The sequence below is a fragment of the Corythoichthys intestinalis genome, chromosome 17 (assembly GCF_030265065.1).
Source record: "Corythoichthys intestinalis isolate RoL2023-P3 chromosome 17, ASM3026506v1, whole genome shotgun sequence".
In the NCBI taxonomy this organism is placed as follows: domain Eukaryota; kingdom Metazoa; phylum Chordata; class Actinopteri; order Syngnathiformes; family Syngnathidae; genus Corythoichthys; species Corythoichthys intestinalis.
Window position 1 is genome coordinate 12,255,501 of NC_080411.1, and position 19,754 is coordinate 12,275,254.

Here is a 19,754-nt window from a genome sequence, read left to right on the forward strand (position 1 = left end):
CAAGCCAAGCAGAAGGAACCCCACGACCGCCACGCCAAACAGCCAAATATCTTCGCTATCTTCCACGAATAGGACAGTGAGACAGGCGGGCTTCCAGTGATCCCATGAATCTTTCACGTAGCCCCGCTGCAGAGGTCTCATCTGGGCAAGACGGCTCACCTGGGACACCGTTTTGTGTTGAGAAAATCTTGTCAATTGCGCTGAGAGACCAACTAATCAAATCCATTTTTGTATGCGAGACCAGCACAGTTGATCCACAGGGGAAATACAAAAAAAGCAGACAGACTAGACTGACAAAGACAGCAGCAAGCAGGAGCAGGGAGGAAACCAGTATTGAAAATCGAAAAAATCATGTTGCAGAAGCAATGGCCCAATTTTAACCAAACTCGTCACCACTTGGAGTGATATCAATAGTTCAATTTGCAAAGAATCGACACAATCCCAAAATGTTATATAATTCCGATTGCTCCCAAACCGTATGTCGGATTTTTATGAATTCGTTGTTGGACCCATTGACAGTCACCGTGGAAATTTTCACACCGGAGCGCCCAGAAATAGAGAGACAAATTGACAATCGATAAATTAAACATCTTGCGGCCCAAGGTGGTAAGTGTGGAACCACTGAGTTGGTGGCGAAAATTCATGGAGAAGCCCTGAATTTTAATTTTTTATGTATAGATTTACCGATTAAATATCTTGGATAACCTGGGCTTGAATACAGCCTTGTTGAGCTTGAATTGGCTGCTGGTACGACGTTGGGAACACTCTCACATCCGCCTCTGCAACAAAACACGATCTGACCAACAGAATGTGACAGCCGATGCCGACCAAAAACGACGTAATGTCCCGGTTTTAAAATCGCCAGACAGCGCCGAGACGCCAACCTGGGATAAATCAAGCCACTTTCACACATACAACCCAGTTTATTCCTGGGACATTTCCCCATGTGTGAAAGCCATGACATGGCTAAATCCCGCGTCACCTTACATGGGAATTTACCCAGATATAAGTCTGAAAGGGGCTTAAGTCTCATGCTGAGCTAAAGTATGAAGAAAAGTGCGACTTATAGTCCGCAAAGTATGGTCATTCTATCATGGATTGGTCACACATTACTTCGACTACAGCATAGAATACAATAGAATAGAATGCCATTTATTTTCATTTTAGTTCGTACAACGAAATAGGAGAGCTTTGCCATGATCCAAATTTCCATTGAAGCCTTTTACAAATTGAAAAGTTTTCCTAGCATTAGAAAATCAACCTCATTAAGTTGACAGAACCACGCTTCGCAAAGACCAACTCCAACTGGGCTGGTTTTAAAAGAGATTTGTCGCTACCTGTTCCTAGGTCGGTGTGCTCACGAGATGTGTGCTGGCTTTGATGGACCCACTCGCCGTTGCACTTAAAGAAGATCTGCAGGGCGGGCCTGGCCTGGCACCGGAGCTTGATGGGGTTGCTCTTGATGATGTACGCGTCCGCCGGCTCCTCCACGAAGCGCGGCAGCGTGCCGGACGCGCCATGCTGCTGGCTTTCACCGCGGACGCCTGCACGGAGATCAAATCAAATCACAGTCAGGCTACAGAGAAACACTTTGCACAACATCAAATGATTCGAACAATTTTGACACACGAGCTGTCACACTGCCTCCGCGTTGTCAACGTGTTAAACGTCTCCATCCGTCAAACTCTCATCATCGGAAATCTGCTGCCATCACATACTTCTGCCCTATGACCAGCTGGTAGCTATCAAATCGTCTTGACTGGCCCTGCAACCTATTTGCCATGAAAATTCTTCAAATATCCTCAAAGCTTAAATCCATGCTACATTAAGTTGTAAAAGAGCGTGATTTTAAAAGCCAGCATTGCCCGTCTGTCTACTTTATGTTGCATTATTTGAAGTACGAAGTACTTCCATTATCTGCACAGGCCCTCAAGATTTCTCCTGCAGGGTCCCCCCAGGATTGATAAATCTAAATTCAAGACTTTTAAGACCTTTTTTAATGCCATTTCAACTGAAAATTAATACTTTTCTCGCACCCATTATTTAGATAATATTGAATCATATTAAAAAACATAAGCACTGAACATCAAATTTAACCTCAATTACTAAGTGTGTTTGACAAAAGAATGCACATTTACTGAAGATACAATTAAAAGTTACACATTTAAATATAAGGTCTTTCAGATTTTTTTTTCCCAGGATAAAATGGATTTTACACTATTTTTGTAAAGCAACTTCAGAAATTACATTTGGACAACAGGTTTCCCTTTTAAGAGGACCTAGTCAAGGTGGTAGGTTGGTGATTGTCAAGTTGGTCACCTTAACTGGGATTGTCAAGTTGGTCACCTTAACTGTAAAGTGCTTGGGAAAATCTTGCAATTGGCAGTGAAAGTTTAAAAAACAGCCAATAAATGGCAGTAGTTTACCATTAATTACAACAAAATAAAAAAGCTACACATGACCATTTCCCTTGGTAATTGTTTTTTTCTAATCACATTACAAGAAGTATACAAAACACATGTTAATCCCTTGATAGCTATTGAAGACATTTCTTTTAATCAGACAGAGAAAATCCATACTCTTATTCAGTCAATAAAAACATTTAAATATATCAGGTGTTTTACTATCACCTACATTATAATTTGCCTATCACCATGCCATGTTATTCAGATCAACGTTACCCCGCACTCGTTCCAATAATAGTGTCAATCGTGTTGTGTATCTGAGGGGGATGGTGGATCTACGACTCCGGTTTATCCATGCTAAGGCTAGTGCACCTGACAATACCCCATTGAACATGGCGAACTCTTGAGTTAAAACTCAAAAAATTCACATTCGTTCGACAGGCAAACCATGCAGAAATACATTATCGCATCTAACACATTTTAATTGGAGAAATTGGCAACTTACTTTGAAATGTTAAGCAGGTCCACTGCCTTCGCATGACCCATAAACTGCGACCCAAAGTATCTGGATGCGACTTGGTCGCCGATCCAATACCTCACATGCTGGTCCAACTGTTTGGACTTGGTTGTCTTGCTGAGGCTCTCGTCGAACATAACAACTAAGGCATCTGAGCAGTTCCTTACGTTAGCACACAGTACTGTTTGATTGTCTGCTGTTGTGATGTTGATGCTAATGATGCTAACAGCGCGCACGCATGAGGTGCATTATGATTTGTAGTGCAGTGCATCGTAAAAATTCAACGCGTCATCTTCGTTATGGATTTAAAAAAAAAAAACAAAAAAACTTTGTCACGGATATCATTTAGGTTGCACTGAGATGTTCTTCAAAATTAAAACCACGGTGAAAAAATTCCAGACTTACGACTGCTAATTTAATACTTTTAATACCTTTAATAATGGAAAACTAAATTCAATGCTTTTTTAATACTTTTAATAACCCGCGGGTACCCTGTCCTGAGAGAATCGACATATCCGGATATTTCATGTTAATTGGTACAACTGGTGTTAGGGACTAAATTTTTAAAACTTTCTAGAGGACATTTCAGCTGAGTTAGCTTTGGGAGCCCCTATGAGAAATACTGAGGACGTTGTGTGTGCAGCCATGATAATTGACAGCTAACCTCAACCAACAGGTCAAAAGTTTCTTTAGTTGTCATTACACAAGTGCACCGAAATTTCCCTCCAGGTTCATCCCGGCCGAGAGAATTACAACGTCCCATATTACCATATTGGCACGGATATAAGACGGGTGTTTTTTGCATTGAAATAAGACTGAAAAAGTGCGAGTCGTCTAATATTCAGGGTCTAGACATTATACCCATTCACGACGCTAGATGGCGCCAGATATCATTGAAGCGATATTCTGTCATGACGGATCTCAGCTACTCTCAAGTTTAACTAGTTTGCATTATTTTATTGCAATGTTTTTCCTTATTCAGATTTGTTTCAAGACTACAGTTACAGTTAGACCTCACTTTGATGGTTATTGCAGTTATTGCAATTTTGTTGTTTTATCACAATAGATTGGTTTATTTACATTTCAAATACCAGAAGCCATTCATTTACGAATGTGATTGCACTTTAGTTTACATATTTAAATGCTCAGATATTAAGATTTGAATGAGGCAAAATAACATGCCCCTGGTGCTTCTCCCGCCCTGCGGCCGGTTGCTCCGGTGGACAGGGCCACGCCCGCGGGAGCCTGCCTCTTAACTCACGCACTCCTCACTTCAGCACTGTAAATATCTTTCACCCTAGCACTTACATACTCATTAATTTCTCCGGGGGGAGTTGGGACGGGGCCATACAGTCCTGGCCTGGCTCCCCCCTGTTTTTAATGCATCACACATGGGATGGTTGGGATCTGGTGGGGGGGGGGGGGGGGGGGGTGCCTCACGGTTAGCTCCTCACGGCAAGTCCTACCACCCCTGCACCTTTTTTTAACGCATCACACACATCATACTCCACAGGAGAGTTCTGGCAAATGGCGGTGGGACTGGCATCTGGGCTGAATTTCCATGCTGCGGTCCCACTGCCCCAAACCAAGATCTCCTATTTTAATGCATACATAGCACTACCCTCCCCGCACAATCCCATCACGGTGCTGGGTTATGGCTGCTAGCCGGGAACCTGGCAGCCACAGTAATAGGGTGGTAGGTGGGTCCCACACGTTTTTCTATGGCATAGCTCCCGAGGCGTGGCCTCCTCTCTGCATGGGCTGCCAGCCGCGGGAGTGGGGGGAGGTCGGGGCTCCGGTCTCGCGTTGCCCCACGGCGGCTCTTCGGCGTTCTCCTGCCTCCGCCTTCCCCTCTCTTCTCTAACTGGGTATCCGCCCTGTGCTCCGCCGCGGATTGCTGGCTGGGCGGTGGAGTATCGTCTGAATGTTGCCTGCTACGGTGAGGGACCCTGCCCTGGGCTTGGTGGGCCGCTGGGGGCCCTGTGGCGTGCTGTGTCGGTGCGTCCCCTCTTGCCATCCCCGAGGGCCGGTAGATGGGCGCGCGGGTGGCCCAGGGGGCCACCCTGGATTCCGGGGGGGGGGGGGGGTGTTTGAGACGAGGGCTCCTTTGCTGGGCTGCGGGAGGAGGGATGGGCTACGCTGACCCCCCCACACCCCCGGGCCCGCCCTCCCTCCCTCCCCGGGCTGGCTGGGTGGGGGCCGTGGCCCTGTGGCGGCGCCCGCGTGGCGTCTCTGCTCATCTGCGGGGCTCGCATGCGGCTGGAAGTCATTGGGCGCGCTCGGGTGGGGGGTCCCGGTGCCGGGATTGGCGATGGGGTGGTGTAGGGTCGGTCGCCAACGGGCTTACACTCACAAGGGATTCACACGATTACTGGGTTCTAGATCACAGAGATGATTTGTGTACACTCTACTCCTTTCTATCAATTAGCTTATAGACTCCCCCACTTTCTTCCCCCTCTTTCCCTGATCAACAGGCCCCCCACATGGTGTCAACCGGAAATACATTTAGCTGACGATAGCACCAACATATTGGTAGTTAGTGTAGTTAGGCGTTCAATGTATTTCTTGTTGTTGTTTGTGTTTCTTCTCTTTTTTTCTCTTGTGTTTCTTTTCTTTTGTTCCCCCATAACCCCTTCCTGTTCGCTGTTTTGTCATAATAAATGAGGTATGTTGAATGATCACAAAGGGAGTATGTCAGACTCTCAATGTGAAACATTAAAACGGTTCAGACTATCAGGGCACTTAGACTTCCATTCTCTGTGTCAAACAGCTGAACAGGACAACAAAAAAAAAAAAAAAAAAAAAAAAAAAATGTACTGGTTCTGCTAAGTGTATTATCGTCATGAAGTAGTATTTGTTCATTCAGGAGCATAAACAAAGTGTGAAATATGAAATAAGCATGCTTTTTGGTGTCATACGCACGTTAAGCGTAGTGTAAAAAAACTTTAGCGTTTTATAGCATTTAAGCTAGCTGATTTTTGGTATGCAAGTTAGCCAGTAATTCTTATTTTGTACTTAGATCCTCATTTAAAGTTATTTTTAAATGAAAGTGCAATTCTGCATAGTTTGAATAAACACTCAGGAATGTATTTAGTGTTTGCATTTAATGCTCTTTTTGAAAGTGTAATCTTAGTATGCCTTTGTTTTACATCTCCTAAAATGTATTCTGCAATGCATTAAATGTTCCCGATCCGATTACCCGATTTTTCCAACTAATTGATGGATTAATCAACTACTAAAATAATTGATAGCTGCAGCCCTAGTTGCCTGTACTTAAATTTGTTTGCAATCCGACTAAATTGGAAGTTTGCACTTGAAGGACATCGGAAAATTGCCGCTTTCAACCACAATGGCAGTCGTACGATACACATGCCTCCCAACTTTCATGCCACTAAGTGGAACTGAAAGCTTAATTATAATACTTAAAAGTCTTTAGCGAACACATTATGAATGGGCTGTTATTTTCAAAATCGATAGGATTCTCGCCGTGACAGCGCAATTATTCGAAGAAGACTGATGGTGAGGTATCAGGAAAGGTATTAAAGTCCCCATTGATCTCTGCTACCTTGGCCACCTGGCTTGAAAAAAAATCAGTAGGACATTAAAAATCAATAGGATAGTTCAATGACAGGCTCGATAAAAACAACAGCCAGACAGGATGCTGATAGAGGCAGTTGCAAGATTATCTTCAACTATTCTTATGAAGAAACTCAAAGCCTTCGGGCAACAGGGAACATCCTCAATTTGGACCGAGTAAAAGCACTTAAGCGTCTCCGCCGGGATCCACAAGTCGTCTTCATTCAATCAGAATAACCGTTCAACCCGTACTTGGCCGCACATGTATGTGTAAGCATGCACATGCACACATGAATGCCCATGCATACATGAACGTTAGGGTTGTCAAAAGTATTGCATATATCAATACTGAATTATTGTATCCTCATATGATATTTCATTGCAAAAGTATCAATCTTTAGTTATTGGTTCACCAGCCAGTCCTCCCAGTTTAAATGAACTAAATGTCTATCGTTGTCAATGGCGGGCTAGGAGTTCATTGTGGGTCACTTTGGGTCAATTTTAGGGTCTTTTATGGGTCACTTCATGTTGATTTCGGATATCTTCTGGTACATTTTGAATCATTTCCTGTCGATGTTGGGAAATTTTCGGATCCCTCACTGATAATTGGTCACTTCCTGTTAATTTTGAGGTATTTCCACATAACCTTCTGTTGATTTTGAAGTAGTTTCTAATGATTTTGGAGCATTTCCAGGTCATTTGGGTCAATTTTAGTAGTGTTGCACCGATACCATTTTTTGGGGCAGATACGGATACATGGCTGTGCAGTATCGGCCGATACCGATACCATTCCGATACCACTCTGTTTGCACAAAAATCAAAACATATACAGTGGGCCAAATAAGTATTTAGTCAACCACCAATTGTGCAAGTTCTACTTGAAAAGATTAGAGAGGCCTGTAAGTGTCAACATGGGTAAACCTCAACCATGAGAGACAGAATGTGGAAAAAAAAAAACAGAAAATCACATTGTTTGATTTTTAAAGAATTTATTTCAAAATTAAGAGTGGAAAATAAGTATTTGGTCACCTACAAACAAGCAAGATTTCTGGCTGTCAAAGAGGTCTAACTTCTTCTAACAAGGTCTAACGAGGTCTAACGAGGCTCCACTCGTTACCTGTATTAATGGAACCTGTATCGGTATAAAAGACACCTGTCCACAACATCAATCAGTCACACTCCAAACTCCACTATGGCCAAGACCAAAGAGCTGTCGAAGGACACCAGAGACAAAATTGTAGACCTGCACCAGGCTGGGAAGACTGAATCTGCAATAGATAAAACGCTTGGTGTAAAGAAATCAACTGTGGGAGCAATTATTAGAAAAAGGAAGACATACAAGACCACTGATAATCTCCCTCGATCTGGGGCTCCATGCAAGATCTCACCCTGTGTCGTTAAAATGATAACAAGGCGGGACCTAATGAATGACCTATAGAGAGCTGGGACCACAGTAACAAAAGCTACTACCAGTAACACAATGCGCCGCCAGGGACTCAAATCCTGCACTGCCAGACGTGTACACGTCCAGGCCCGTCTGCGGTTCGCTAGAGAGCATTTGGATGATCCAGAAGAGGACTGGGAGAATGTGTTATGGTCAGATGAAACCAAAATAGAACTTTTTGGTAGAAACACAGGTTGTCGTGTTTGGAGGAGAAAGAATACTGAATTGCATTCGAAGAACACCATACCCACTGTGTAGCATGGCGATGGAAACATCATGCTTTGGGGCTGTTTTTCTGCAAAGGGACCAGGACGACTGATCTGTGTAAAGGAAAGAATGAATGGGGCCATGTATCGAGAGATTTTGAGTGAAAATCTCCTTCCATCAGCAAAGGCATTGAAGATGAGACATGGCTGGGTCTTTCAGCATGACAATGATCCCAAACACACAGCCAGGGCAACAAAGGAGTGACTTCGTAAGAAGCATTTCAAGGTCCTGGAGTGGCCTAGCCAGTCTCCAGATCTCAAGCCCATAGAAAATCTGTGGAGGGAGTTGAAAGTCTGTGTTGCCCAACGACAGCCCCAAAACATCACTGCTCTAGAGGAGATCTGTATGGAGGAATGGGCCAAAATACCAGCAACAGTGTGTGAAAAGCTTGTGAAGAGTTACAGAAAACGTTATGCCTCCGTTATTGCCAACTAAGGGTACATAACAAAGTATTGAGATGAACTTTTAGTATCGACCAAATTCTTATTTTCCACCATGATTTGCAAATAAATTCTTCAAAAATCAAACAATGTGATTTTCTCGTTTTTTTCCCCACATTCTGTCTCTCGTGGTTGAGGTTTACTCATGTTGACAATTACAGGCCTCTCTAATATTTTCAAGTGGGAGAACTTGCACAATTAGTGGTTCGCTAAATACTTATTTGTCCCACTGTATCTGCAATGGCAACAGGATTTGGGAATTAGCTCACTTGGGGAGGGCAGTACTGTTGCGTTCAAGTGATGCCAGTAGATGGTATCGGTGACCTAAATGTTGGAACTCGTCGATACCGATACCACCAATTCGGGCCGGATCGGCGCCCCCTCGTGATACTGGTATCGGTGCAACTAAATTTTAGGGTAGCTATGGGTCACTTCATGTTGATTTCGCGTCTCTTCTGGTACATTTTGGATCATTCTCTGTCGATTTCAGGGAATTTTCGGATCCCTCACTGATCATAGGTCACTTCCTGTTAATTTTGAGGCATTTCTGAGTCACTTTCTGTTGATTTTGAAGTACTTTCTAACTTTGGGTCAATTTTAGGGTATTTATGGGTGGCCTTCTATTGGATTTTGGGTCACTTCTGTTACATTTTGGATCATTTTCTGTTGGTGTCAGGGAATTTTCGGATCCTTTTCCGATCATTGGTCACTTCCTGTTAATTTCGGGTTTCTGAGTAACTTTCTGCTGTTTTAAAGTACTTTCTAATGATTCTGAAGCATTTCAAGGTCACATGGAGTCAATTTTAGGGTACTTATGGGTCACTTCCTGTTGATTTTGGGTCAGTCCTGGAACATTCTGGATCATTTCCTGTTGATGTAAGGGAATTTTTGGATCCCTCTCTGATCATTGTTTGTCTTAAGGGCATTTCTGGGTCACCTCCTGTCGATTTCAGAGTACTTTCTGAAGATTTTGGGGCATTTCCAGGTCACATTGGGTTAATTTTAGGATGTTTATTGGTCACTTCCTGGTAATGTTTGGCCATTTCTGAGTAACTTTCTGTTGCTTTTGAAGAACTTTCTAATAGGGGTGGGAGCCTCTTGGTAGCTCACGAGACGATATGATTTGCGATACAAAGCGCACAATAACGATAATCTCACGATATGGCGGTACAACGATTATCAATACGTTGGTCAGGAAATTGTACAAAACAACTAATAAACAGACAAACAAGCTATCTTCATCCTTCTGCTGTAAGTTTATCACGAATGAACCCCTCCCACTTTAAACAGGCCCCTCCCACTTCCAAGGCCGTCAGTGGCAGCCAATGCCAGGTAACGAGGTCATTTTGGGCCATTTCAGGTCATTACCTGTTAATTTTCAGTCACTTCCTGATTATTTTGGGGGTATTTCCAGGTCAATTGGAAATGGGTAACTTTCCTGTTGACTTTAGGTCACTTCTGGTCCTTTTTTTATCATTTTCTGTTGATGTTAGGGAATTTTAACCCATTCCTGACCACTGGCACTTCCTGTTTATTTTGGTGCATTTCTGGGTCACTTCCTGTTGATTTTGGGTCACTTCTGGTACATTTCGGATCGTCTGTTGAAGTTAGGGAATTTTCAGGCCCCGTCCTGATTATTGGTCACTTCCTTTTGATTTTGGAGCATTTCTTGGTCACTTCTAGTTGATTGTGGGTCATTTCCTGTACATTTTTGGCCATTTTTTTAAAAATCAAAATTAATGGCCAACAATGGAAAATCCCTAAGAATTAATAAAAGTACATTTGGTTTAGGGTTTTTAATTCATGTATTATCGAAAATTGTATTGAGTATTTTGTTAAGTATCAAGTTTTAGTAGATTTTAGTAGCGTGAAAACAGTAGCTTATATACACACACACACACGCGAACACACGTTTCACGCCAACAGATATCACGCGATATCCACTCACAAATTTCTTGGCAGTCTCTGCTTTTACAGTACCAATATGGTACACTTGCTCTGGTAAAATTTAGGTTGGTCTCAGAGGGAGCAGTCGCCGAGTTGGACGCCATCGCGCTCACAATGTCCTCTACATCAAAGAGCAGGTAGAACAAATCTGGGGAGGATTCACAGCACTGACATGAAGATGTGATAGAAAGCAGATGTTTACTTAGCAACGGATGTTCACACGTGCTCATTAACACTCAATGTGTTCTAATTAGCATTAGACCACCCACTCCCAGGGGGTGCCTGCAGGAGGTGCGCAACATAACAAAACCTGCTAATTCATCAGCATTTGCCAAATACAATGAATAGATTTTATGCATATTTAAATCGGCACGGTTTCAGGAGTTCATTAGGTTTTGTCGGACACTGACTTGTCTTTGATGTTTATAAACACAGTCTTTCATTAAAGACACAAAACTCTCTGATATTGATAAAAACTGTCAGGATTTAAGGCCAAGTTATGCTTCCGCGTCAGACCTGCGCCGTCAAGGAAGACCCGATTCACGACCCTGCGCCGTAGCCTGACGTGCTCCTATTAAATTTTCTAACCTAGCGTCACGTCGACGCATATGACGTGGCGGAAATGGACTGTGATTGGTCCACTCAGAATGTTGTTTCCGGTTCAGCGCGAAATCACCGCCATTGTCAAACGTGCTTTTGATACATGCAAAAATGGACCAAGCTGACGAGAGTGTCAACGAAGAGCAAGTACGACAACTTCTACAATGTCTCGACAAGACATTATGAAGATTGCCAAATGGCAAGCAATGAAGTGGGAGGAGATCGCTGAAAATACGGGGCTGGAGGTCAACCAGCGATTGAATAAATAAATGAAAGAACCACCGGTGAAGCGGTGACACAGTCAGCCAAAAACTGCCAGATTTTTATCACTTTATGTCGTATTTTTGGTTGGTGCACTTCATCATTTATTGTGTACAGGGTGACTCAAAAAAAAGTTTACACTCAGTCGACTGCTTGTTTAAAAGCCATTGAAACATCTAAATAGGTTGTCATGGTTAAGTGATACATTAAGGTCACTCAATGCAGCTGGTAATCTCTCGTCTCTACAATTCCTGTGCTTCTGCTGAAAATGAAGAAAACTTTAGCTGTACCTGAATTGCTGCGTGCCGATCTGACACCTACTGAGATTGCAGCAAATCTGAGAATATCCAGATGTGCAGTCTACAAAGTTAAAAAGAAGCTGAAAGATACTGGAACAGCCTCACGAAAACCTGGGTCTGGAAGTGACGATCTGTGCAGACCAAAAAGTTGATTGACAAGGTGATATGTGGCCATCCCAGAGTCCAGATCTTAATCCCCTGGATTATAGCATATGGGCAACTGTGGAGGACAGTGCCTGTAAGAAGCCACAAACTTCTGTGGCAGCCTTGGAGAGGTCCATTGTTAGATCTTGGGAAAAGATGACAGCATCCTACATAAAGAAGACCTGTCAAGCGTTCCGCAGGCGCCTGGAGGCTGTTGTGACACTTAAGGGAGGACACATTGAAAAATAGAGTGTACTGTACATGTTCTTTACAATAATGTATAATTTGTGATTCAATTCTAATTCTAAGCTGAATAAACATGGCATTTAAGTTGTATTATGGCAGTGTAAACTTTTTTTTGGGTCACCCTGTACATGTGTTTGCTGTGAGTCTGTGACTTATTTACGTGTCACATTTCAAGTATATGAAGAATAAAGCAACTGGTTTGGTGTCAGAATAGCTGTTTTGATGTTTCATTTTCCACAACAGACAGTTCACACTCGATACATCTGATTGAGAGTGCCTCGGTGCAACATCAAGGCTTCCAACGCAGTTTGGGAAGTTCCATAGCCGCCAGAAATCTGCTATGGCTTGCCACTGGCTGGTTGTAGGACACGGCAAACAAATCGGGCTGCAGGACTTTGCAGGCCTCGGACAAAACGCTGGACGCAGTGCTCGACGCCAGTTTGAAGCTAGCCGCCACAGCTTGCTGGTTTCCACCCAAGGCTAGAATTCTCTGTGCGGCATCAAAAGTCGGCCAGACCGCCTCGAAACAGTCTTCTGCGTCGCCTGTGCCTCAACATTTGTATGATCAACATTTATTCAATGTTGATGAGCTGAAGAGCCACATTAAAGCATTCCATCTTGTATTGTTTATTTTTTCCCCGTTAAACGAGAGCAGACATGTCCAAAGTCCGGCCCGGGGGCCAAATGCGGCCCGTGTTCAAATTTCATCCAGCCCCCAGCCTCTGTCATAAAATCAATAACGTCTGACCCGCACAAAGACTTAATAAATTGGTCAGCAGTACTGCTACCAGCACATGAAGTAGCTTACACACTAAATGCTGCTCCTCATTTACCCACTAAAAGGCAGCAGCACTCTAAGCAACATTACCCCGTTTGACCCTTTACTTCCAATCTTCTAAAATGGCGACAATCAACAACAACAACAAAAAGTTGACTGCGACGGCCGACGCTTCAAGGATAGGTGAAAATTGGACTATTTCTTCACTAAAATACGCAACAACTGTGTCTGCTTCATTTGCAAAGAGACAGTCGCTGTTTTTAAAGAGTTCAATGTGAGGCGATATTACCAAACAAGACACGCTGACATGTACGACAAGATTACAAGGAAGATACGCAGCAAGAAATTGAAGCAACTTGAAGCTAGTTTAATTTCACAGCAGCAGTATTTCGCAAGAGCTCAAGAGTCAAAAGAGAACGCCACAAAGGCTAGTCGCGAGATTGTTGAAATTATTAACTCATTTGCTCCCAAAAACGTATAAATATGTTCTATTTTTAATTGTTTCAGTGTCCCAAAGACGTATTTATACGTCTTTTATGTTTTTTTTCCACAAGAGACATCTCTAGGTTCTGATTCAACCTAGCTCCAAAGAAAGCTGAAAATCCATTTTAAAGCAATAAAACTGGCCACTGGAGGGCAGTAGCGCATTTGTTATGATCCCCAACCCGATTCAACGGAACGAACGGACGAGCCGCACGGCCGGGGCGCCAGACCGAATGGATGTCCAGGATGCCAGGCAGCGGACGACCGATCAGAACAACCGAGACCACCAGTGCAGCGGACGATGCAGTTGAGTCCGTGCTGCTCGCCGAGCAGAGACAGGCAGCGATGAGGGAAAAGTTTAACACGGCTGTCGCGGCCACAACAGCGTCATCTCTCAGTTAGTTATGTGTAAATAAATTGTTACTTTGCTATCAAAAGCTATTTGTCTTGTTTGTTATGTTATTTTGGAAAAAGAAAACATTATTCAGATGTGAGTGTTCAGATTTGGGATGTAACTAAAAAAAAAAAAAAAAAGTTATGTTTGAAATGTATGCTTTCAAAAAAAGCTCAAGTTCTCTGTTTTTTCATCAGAAATTGGAAAATTGCTCAAACTAAGCTATTTCCTAATGCAGATTTCTAAAGAATGGAAAAAGATGTGAACTTACATTTTTCCTGCTGAAAGAAGAGAGTCTAATCTTTCTTTTGGTTGTTTATATAGCAATAGAACAGAATTTTCTGTGGGCCTTACAAAATCTGTCAAAATCCAATAAAATGGCCGGGAGCGAAGGGGGTTGCACGGGTGAAAATAGCTGGGAGTGAATGAGTTAAAAACAAATCTATTGTTCTACGTAAAGGACGTCAGCCAAGGTCGGCCCCCCTCATTTTTACCGCACCAAATCTGGCCCCCTCTGCAAAAAGTTTGGACACCCCTGAACTAGAGGAAGTCAACAAGCATGCCCCAAAACCGTACAAACATAACGCCACACCCCTCCAGTGGCTTGGCGGTGAATTACAGAGCAACGCGTTCCCTTACCGCAGAACTATAGAATGCTCATTGACGCCGTAGTCACTTCGCTGTCAACGCAGGAGCATAACTCAGGCTTTAGTGGCATGGAGGACCCAAACGCAGGGAAACAAAGGCAGGGTTGCAGTGAACTCTAAATGCTTCAATGGTAACTCACAAGAAACACAAAAGTACGAACAAAAAGGTATCAAAAACTTACTTAATCAGATGATGCAGGAACACGAAGGAACTTCAGGCATGTCTATGAATCACTCTGCAAGCATCCTTGATTCGTGCGTCACAACAAATAACCATGCTAGTTTCTGATTAGCATCAAACAGCTGTATTGCATGAACACAGAGTCACAGTCTGATGCCTGCTCAAAGAAGGGTCTTAAAAAAACTGCACAAAAAATGGGCGGCGTTTATAAACACTGCATTAATTTAAATGCTTTTTACATGCGGCAGATGGACGCGGTGGGCGGCTGGGGTGAGGGAGCATCTGCTACGATGACACGCGAAGAGAAAAAAACATTGAGGTTGTCATGTTTGCCAAGTGAGGCAACACAGCCTCCGACTGAAGTTACAACTTATGTGGAAGTCATTCATGTTGGATTGACACACTTGCGTTAAGAATGACAACTGAGTCAACTCCACGTGGATACGTCCTGCCAGTTATCAGATTTTTCTTGTGATAATTTTAGCCTTTAAATCTACCGATACCAGCCTGGCTATCATGCTGTAGTCATCAAAGACATTTGTCTATAAAAACACATTTCAGGGCTGTTGATAGAGAATAAATCGTCTATGATTTTGGCAAAAACGAGTACTGTATTTTTTTGGACTATAAGTCGCACCTGAGTATAAGTCGCACCAGCCATAAAATGCCGGACGAAGAGGAAAAAAACATATATAAGTCGCACCGGTGTATAAGTCGCATTTTTGGGGGGAATTTGCTTGATAAAATCCAACACGTAGAACAGATATGTCATCTTGAAAGGCAATTTAAAATAAAAAATACGATAGAGAACAACATGCTGAATAAGTGTACAGTATGATAATGTTACATGATGCATGAACAACGAAACGCGAACGTGGCCGGTTTGTTGTTAACGTAACATAGATATTATGAGTTATTCAGATAACTATAGCATAAAGAACATGCTAACAAGTTTACCAAACCATCAGTGTCACTCCAAAACACCAAAATAACATCTGAAATGATATAATAATGTGTTAATAATTTCACACATAAGTCACTCCAGAGTATAAGTCGCACCCTCAGCCAAACTATGAAAAAAACTGTGACTTATAGTCCGAAAAATGCGGTAGTTGAAGACTATTGAAGGGAAAAGGTACAGTTCTCGTACACACCATATAATTGTTTGCATTAGTATAACACATTCATTTAAGTAGTTTAGGCAGACTCCACTCAGTGCCCTTGAACACAGTAAAGTGAATAAACTTATCGGCGCTCATGAGGGGGGAAAAGGAAAAATGGTACCGTTTCTCGTAGGGACCATCTAACTGTTTGCATTACTCGAACACACGTAATATAATCAATCAGGGAATAGTATCATTTCTCATATTCATTGTAGGACTGCACTACTCTAATGTAAAATACGTAGCACACCATAGTTTAAAGATCATAAAGATGATCACAGAAGCCCAAAACGTTGCGCCACGAGCAAGATTGACGCACCAACTCTGGCAATCTGTCCTCCCGACAAACGAACAAGGACAAAGACTAGCGCGCTTTGTCCTAAAACAAGTAGTGCCAGCCCGGATAACAAAGTTGATAGCAGGCGCTTGTGACGTCAAGACCAGCGTCAGTCGCTGTGGCAACCACATCCCATCCACGCACGAACCTAAACAGCCCGAAACCGGCCAGAGAGGGATGATCCCAAAGCAACGCCTGGACACACCTTCGGCCGGCCCACGGACTTAAAAAACACTGGACACTGAGATAAGACAGATTTTGCTGCTCGGAAACATGTAGCCTTGTTTTGGATCCAGAATTGTCCCCCCGTCGTCTGTTTTTGCCTTGTTTTTGACCATTGTCGACGAATAAATTGTCAACCTGCTTTCGGCAAGTCTTTTTCAAACTTTTGGAACATGGAGTCAGTACAAAGGGTTAATATCAGAGATGAACGCACGAAGTTCCGCCTTCCCGGTTGGCGTGCGCGGAGGCAGCATCGGCACTTTGTTCAGCTGTCGCTGCTTCCGTGCGGCTCGTCTGGGGAGGTGAATTTCAACACTATCATCACTGATGTTTACAAACACATTAGGTTGGATGAGGTCTTTGATGGATATGAAAACATGTTGGGTTCATAGCAGCCATTAACGTGTCTTTGATGATGGTATACATTGGGTTTGTTCAAGTTATGTCTTTGATGTATCAAAGCTCGCAAATACTAGGGTATTTAAAGATGATCAAATTGTAGTTGATGTTCACATGAATGTAAATTCGCTCATTAGCTATCTCAAAGACTCTTGACATATCAATGACACAATGAATTAATCGTCTCTGTTGACAAAAAATATAACGTCAAATTTGACATTAAACTAGATAAGTAGTTGAAGGCTATCATACTGATGTACTTAGATTAGATGAAGTCTTTGATGTATATGAAAACATGTTTCATGGCAGTCATTAAAAGGTCTTTGATTATGATGTTAGGTTCATTCCATCTTTGATTTTTCAAAGATGGCACATATTAGGGTATTAAAGACAATCAAATTGTCTTTGATGTTCACAAAAATGTTAAATTAGCTAATTAGCCATCTCAAAGGCATTCTTGAAATCAATGACACAATGAATTAATTGTCTCTGTTGACAAAAAAATAGGACGTCAAATTTGACGGTAAACTAGATAATTAGTTGGAAACTATTACATGAACTCTTTGATGTACATGAAATATATATGAAATGTCTTTGCTGATGATAGACATTGGGTTCATTCAAGTAAACTATCTGATGTTTCAAAGATCGCAAATAAGGTAGTTAAAGACGATCCAATTGTCTTTGATCCTCACAGAAATGGTAAATTAGCTAACTCAAAGACCCTCTTGATATCGTTAATGACAATTGTCTCTGTTGACAAATAATATGATGTAAAATTTGACCGTAAACTCTCATTGATGTCTCCAAAATGTAATTTTTTTAAACACTTGTCATTGATGTTGCAATTTTAGCTTTGCATATAGAGCACAAATTAAATAATCCGGATACAAAAGCGACACGTTGTGCGTGGGCAAACTTTTCTTTTTTGTCTAAGTACAGAAAGCGAAAATTCAAGCAAGATTTGACTTGACGTTGTTTTGAAAAACTTTTTAGTCCGGCGTCTTCTTAGGATGCTAAAGTCGGAACGACGACGTCTGCGGCGATGATCTTCCTTTCTGTTCCCCTGCTTAAGAGCAGAAAGATGCCGCAGTGCTTTGTTCAAATATTGATGCAAACCTCTCGTCTGCCGTCTCGCACGAGCTTGGAAGCTTTTTAGGCTTTTTTCATCCATCTAGGCACACTTACGACATGGCAGGTCATCAATCCTGCTTCACAAATGCTTAAAAAAAAGCGAGCAGGTGGAGATCTTGATTTCGCTGCAGGTTGTTTAGGTTATGCTTGTATGATATGTTAAATTGTCTTATATTCGAGTTGTGTTGAAGTACAGCACTTTGTTGCAGCTGGGGTTGCACCAAAAGTGCTATGAAAACTAGAAGATGTAATTTCTCGAGAAACTGCGTGAAGATGCCTTGCTCTCTCTCCCATGGGTCACTTCCTGTAGATTTGCTATTAATTTTGGGGCATTTTCAGGTGACTTCCTTGTTAGCGCACGGTCTTCCATTGACAAGGCTATACGTGCAATTCATTTCCACTGGGAGGGGCAAATGAATGATCTGTCTGCTAAAGGAAAGTTAAGTTTATTCAATAATTCAACAGAAGCGTATTGCTGTTATACACACACACACAGTCCTGTATCATGTTTATACATGATAGTTATTATGTTATTACATGATAGTTATGTTATTACATGATATGTAAAAACGTGACTACTAACATGTAAAAACTTGAAAACTCTTGTATAAATGTGAAAACCCATGTAAAAACATGTCAATTATGCAAAAATCTGAAAATTATCATGTAAAAACGTGAAAATGATGTTAAAATATGATAATTATCACACACACACACACAAAAAAAAGGAAAAAAAGTGAAATTGAAAGTGAATTTAAATTCCGTGTGAGTATAGGCATACTAAAACCATCCACAGGGCTAAATAACTGTAAAATCTCGCCATGTCCTAACCCAAGAATGAAAGACATGTTATTGCATGATAATTATCACAATTTTACATGATAATTGTCATGTTTTTACATGATAGTTATCACGTTTTTGATGTTATCACTTTTTTTAGTTTCCTCTTTCAATGTTTTAAAGTGATAAATTTAAACGTTTTTAGATAATTATCACATTTTTACATGATAATGTTCACGTTTTACATTAAAGGTATAATATTTTTACATAATTGTCACGTTTTAAATGATTATCAGTTTTACATGATAATTATCCAATTTTTACATATATTTTGACATATTATCATGTAATATGTTTTTACATATTATGTAAAAATGTGATAACTATCATGTAAAAACGTGATAATTATCATGTAAGAAGTGATAATTATGTAAGAAGTCTTAATTATCATGTAAAAAAGTGATAATTATGTAAAAACATGAAAACTACATTATATTTACAATTACCACTACTACTAACTACATAGTGTGGTTTTACTGATAGTTATGTTTTTACATATTGTAATGTAAAAACATGATCAGGATCATGTAACAACATCTATATTAACATGGGATAACGTGATACTGAACTTTTTTTTTTTTTTTTTGAGTGGCAGCAATACGCTTAAAACACGTAAAATCTTACAAGTGCCAGAATAAATTTTAATCAAACATTCATTTATTCAATATGAGTGTTGTTATTGGCAGCCCTTTTAATTTTCTTGTCAAATACTTATTAGTCTTAGTCATATTTTAGTTATTTCAAAATGGGTCCGTCTAGTTTTGGACATCGATTACTCAACGATTACTCAAAATGTTTTCGTCTGTTAACTTCAAAAGTTTTAGTCCATGAATAAAAAATGTAAGATTTCCAACAATTGTAGAGTGTGGTGTAGAGTGTACAAGGACATCACCGTCTTCGTGATGATAATACACACTCAGCAGGAAAACAGTACCTTATTTTCAATTAATCAAACTCACCTGGATGCCATGAACTGTATGTAAAAGTTTTCCAGTTTACGACGACACTCACCAAGCTAAATGCTAATGCT

The 19,754-nt window shown here is 41.4% G+C and overlaps 1 protein-coding gene across 5 annotated transcripts in view; it reads right to left on the minus strand.

The window, feature by feature from the left end:
• LOC130905495 (netrin receptor UNC5D-like) overlaps positions 1-19,754 on the minus strand; it is a 477,495-nt gene that overhangs the window by 90,442 nt on the left and 367,299 nt on the right. For all 5 annotated transcript variants that reach the window (XM_057818979.1, XM_057818978.1, XM_057818977.1 and 2 more), the window contains one exon: positions 1,338-1,544. In XM_057818979.1, coding sequence (XP_057674962.1) covers positions 1,338-1,544 — 207 coding nt within the window. The remainder of the gene's footprint in view (positions 1-1,337; positions 1,545-19,754) is intronic.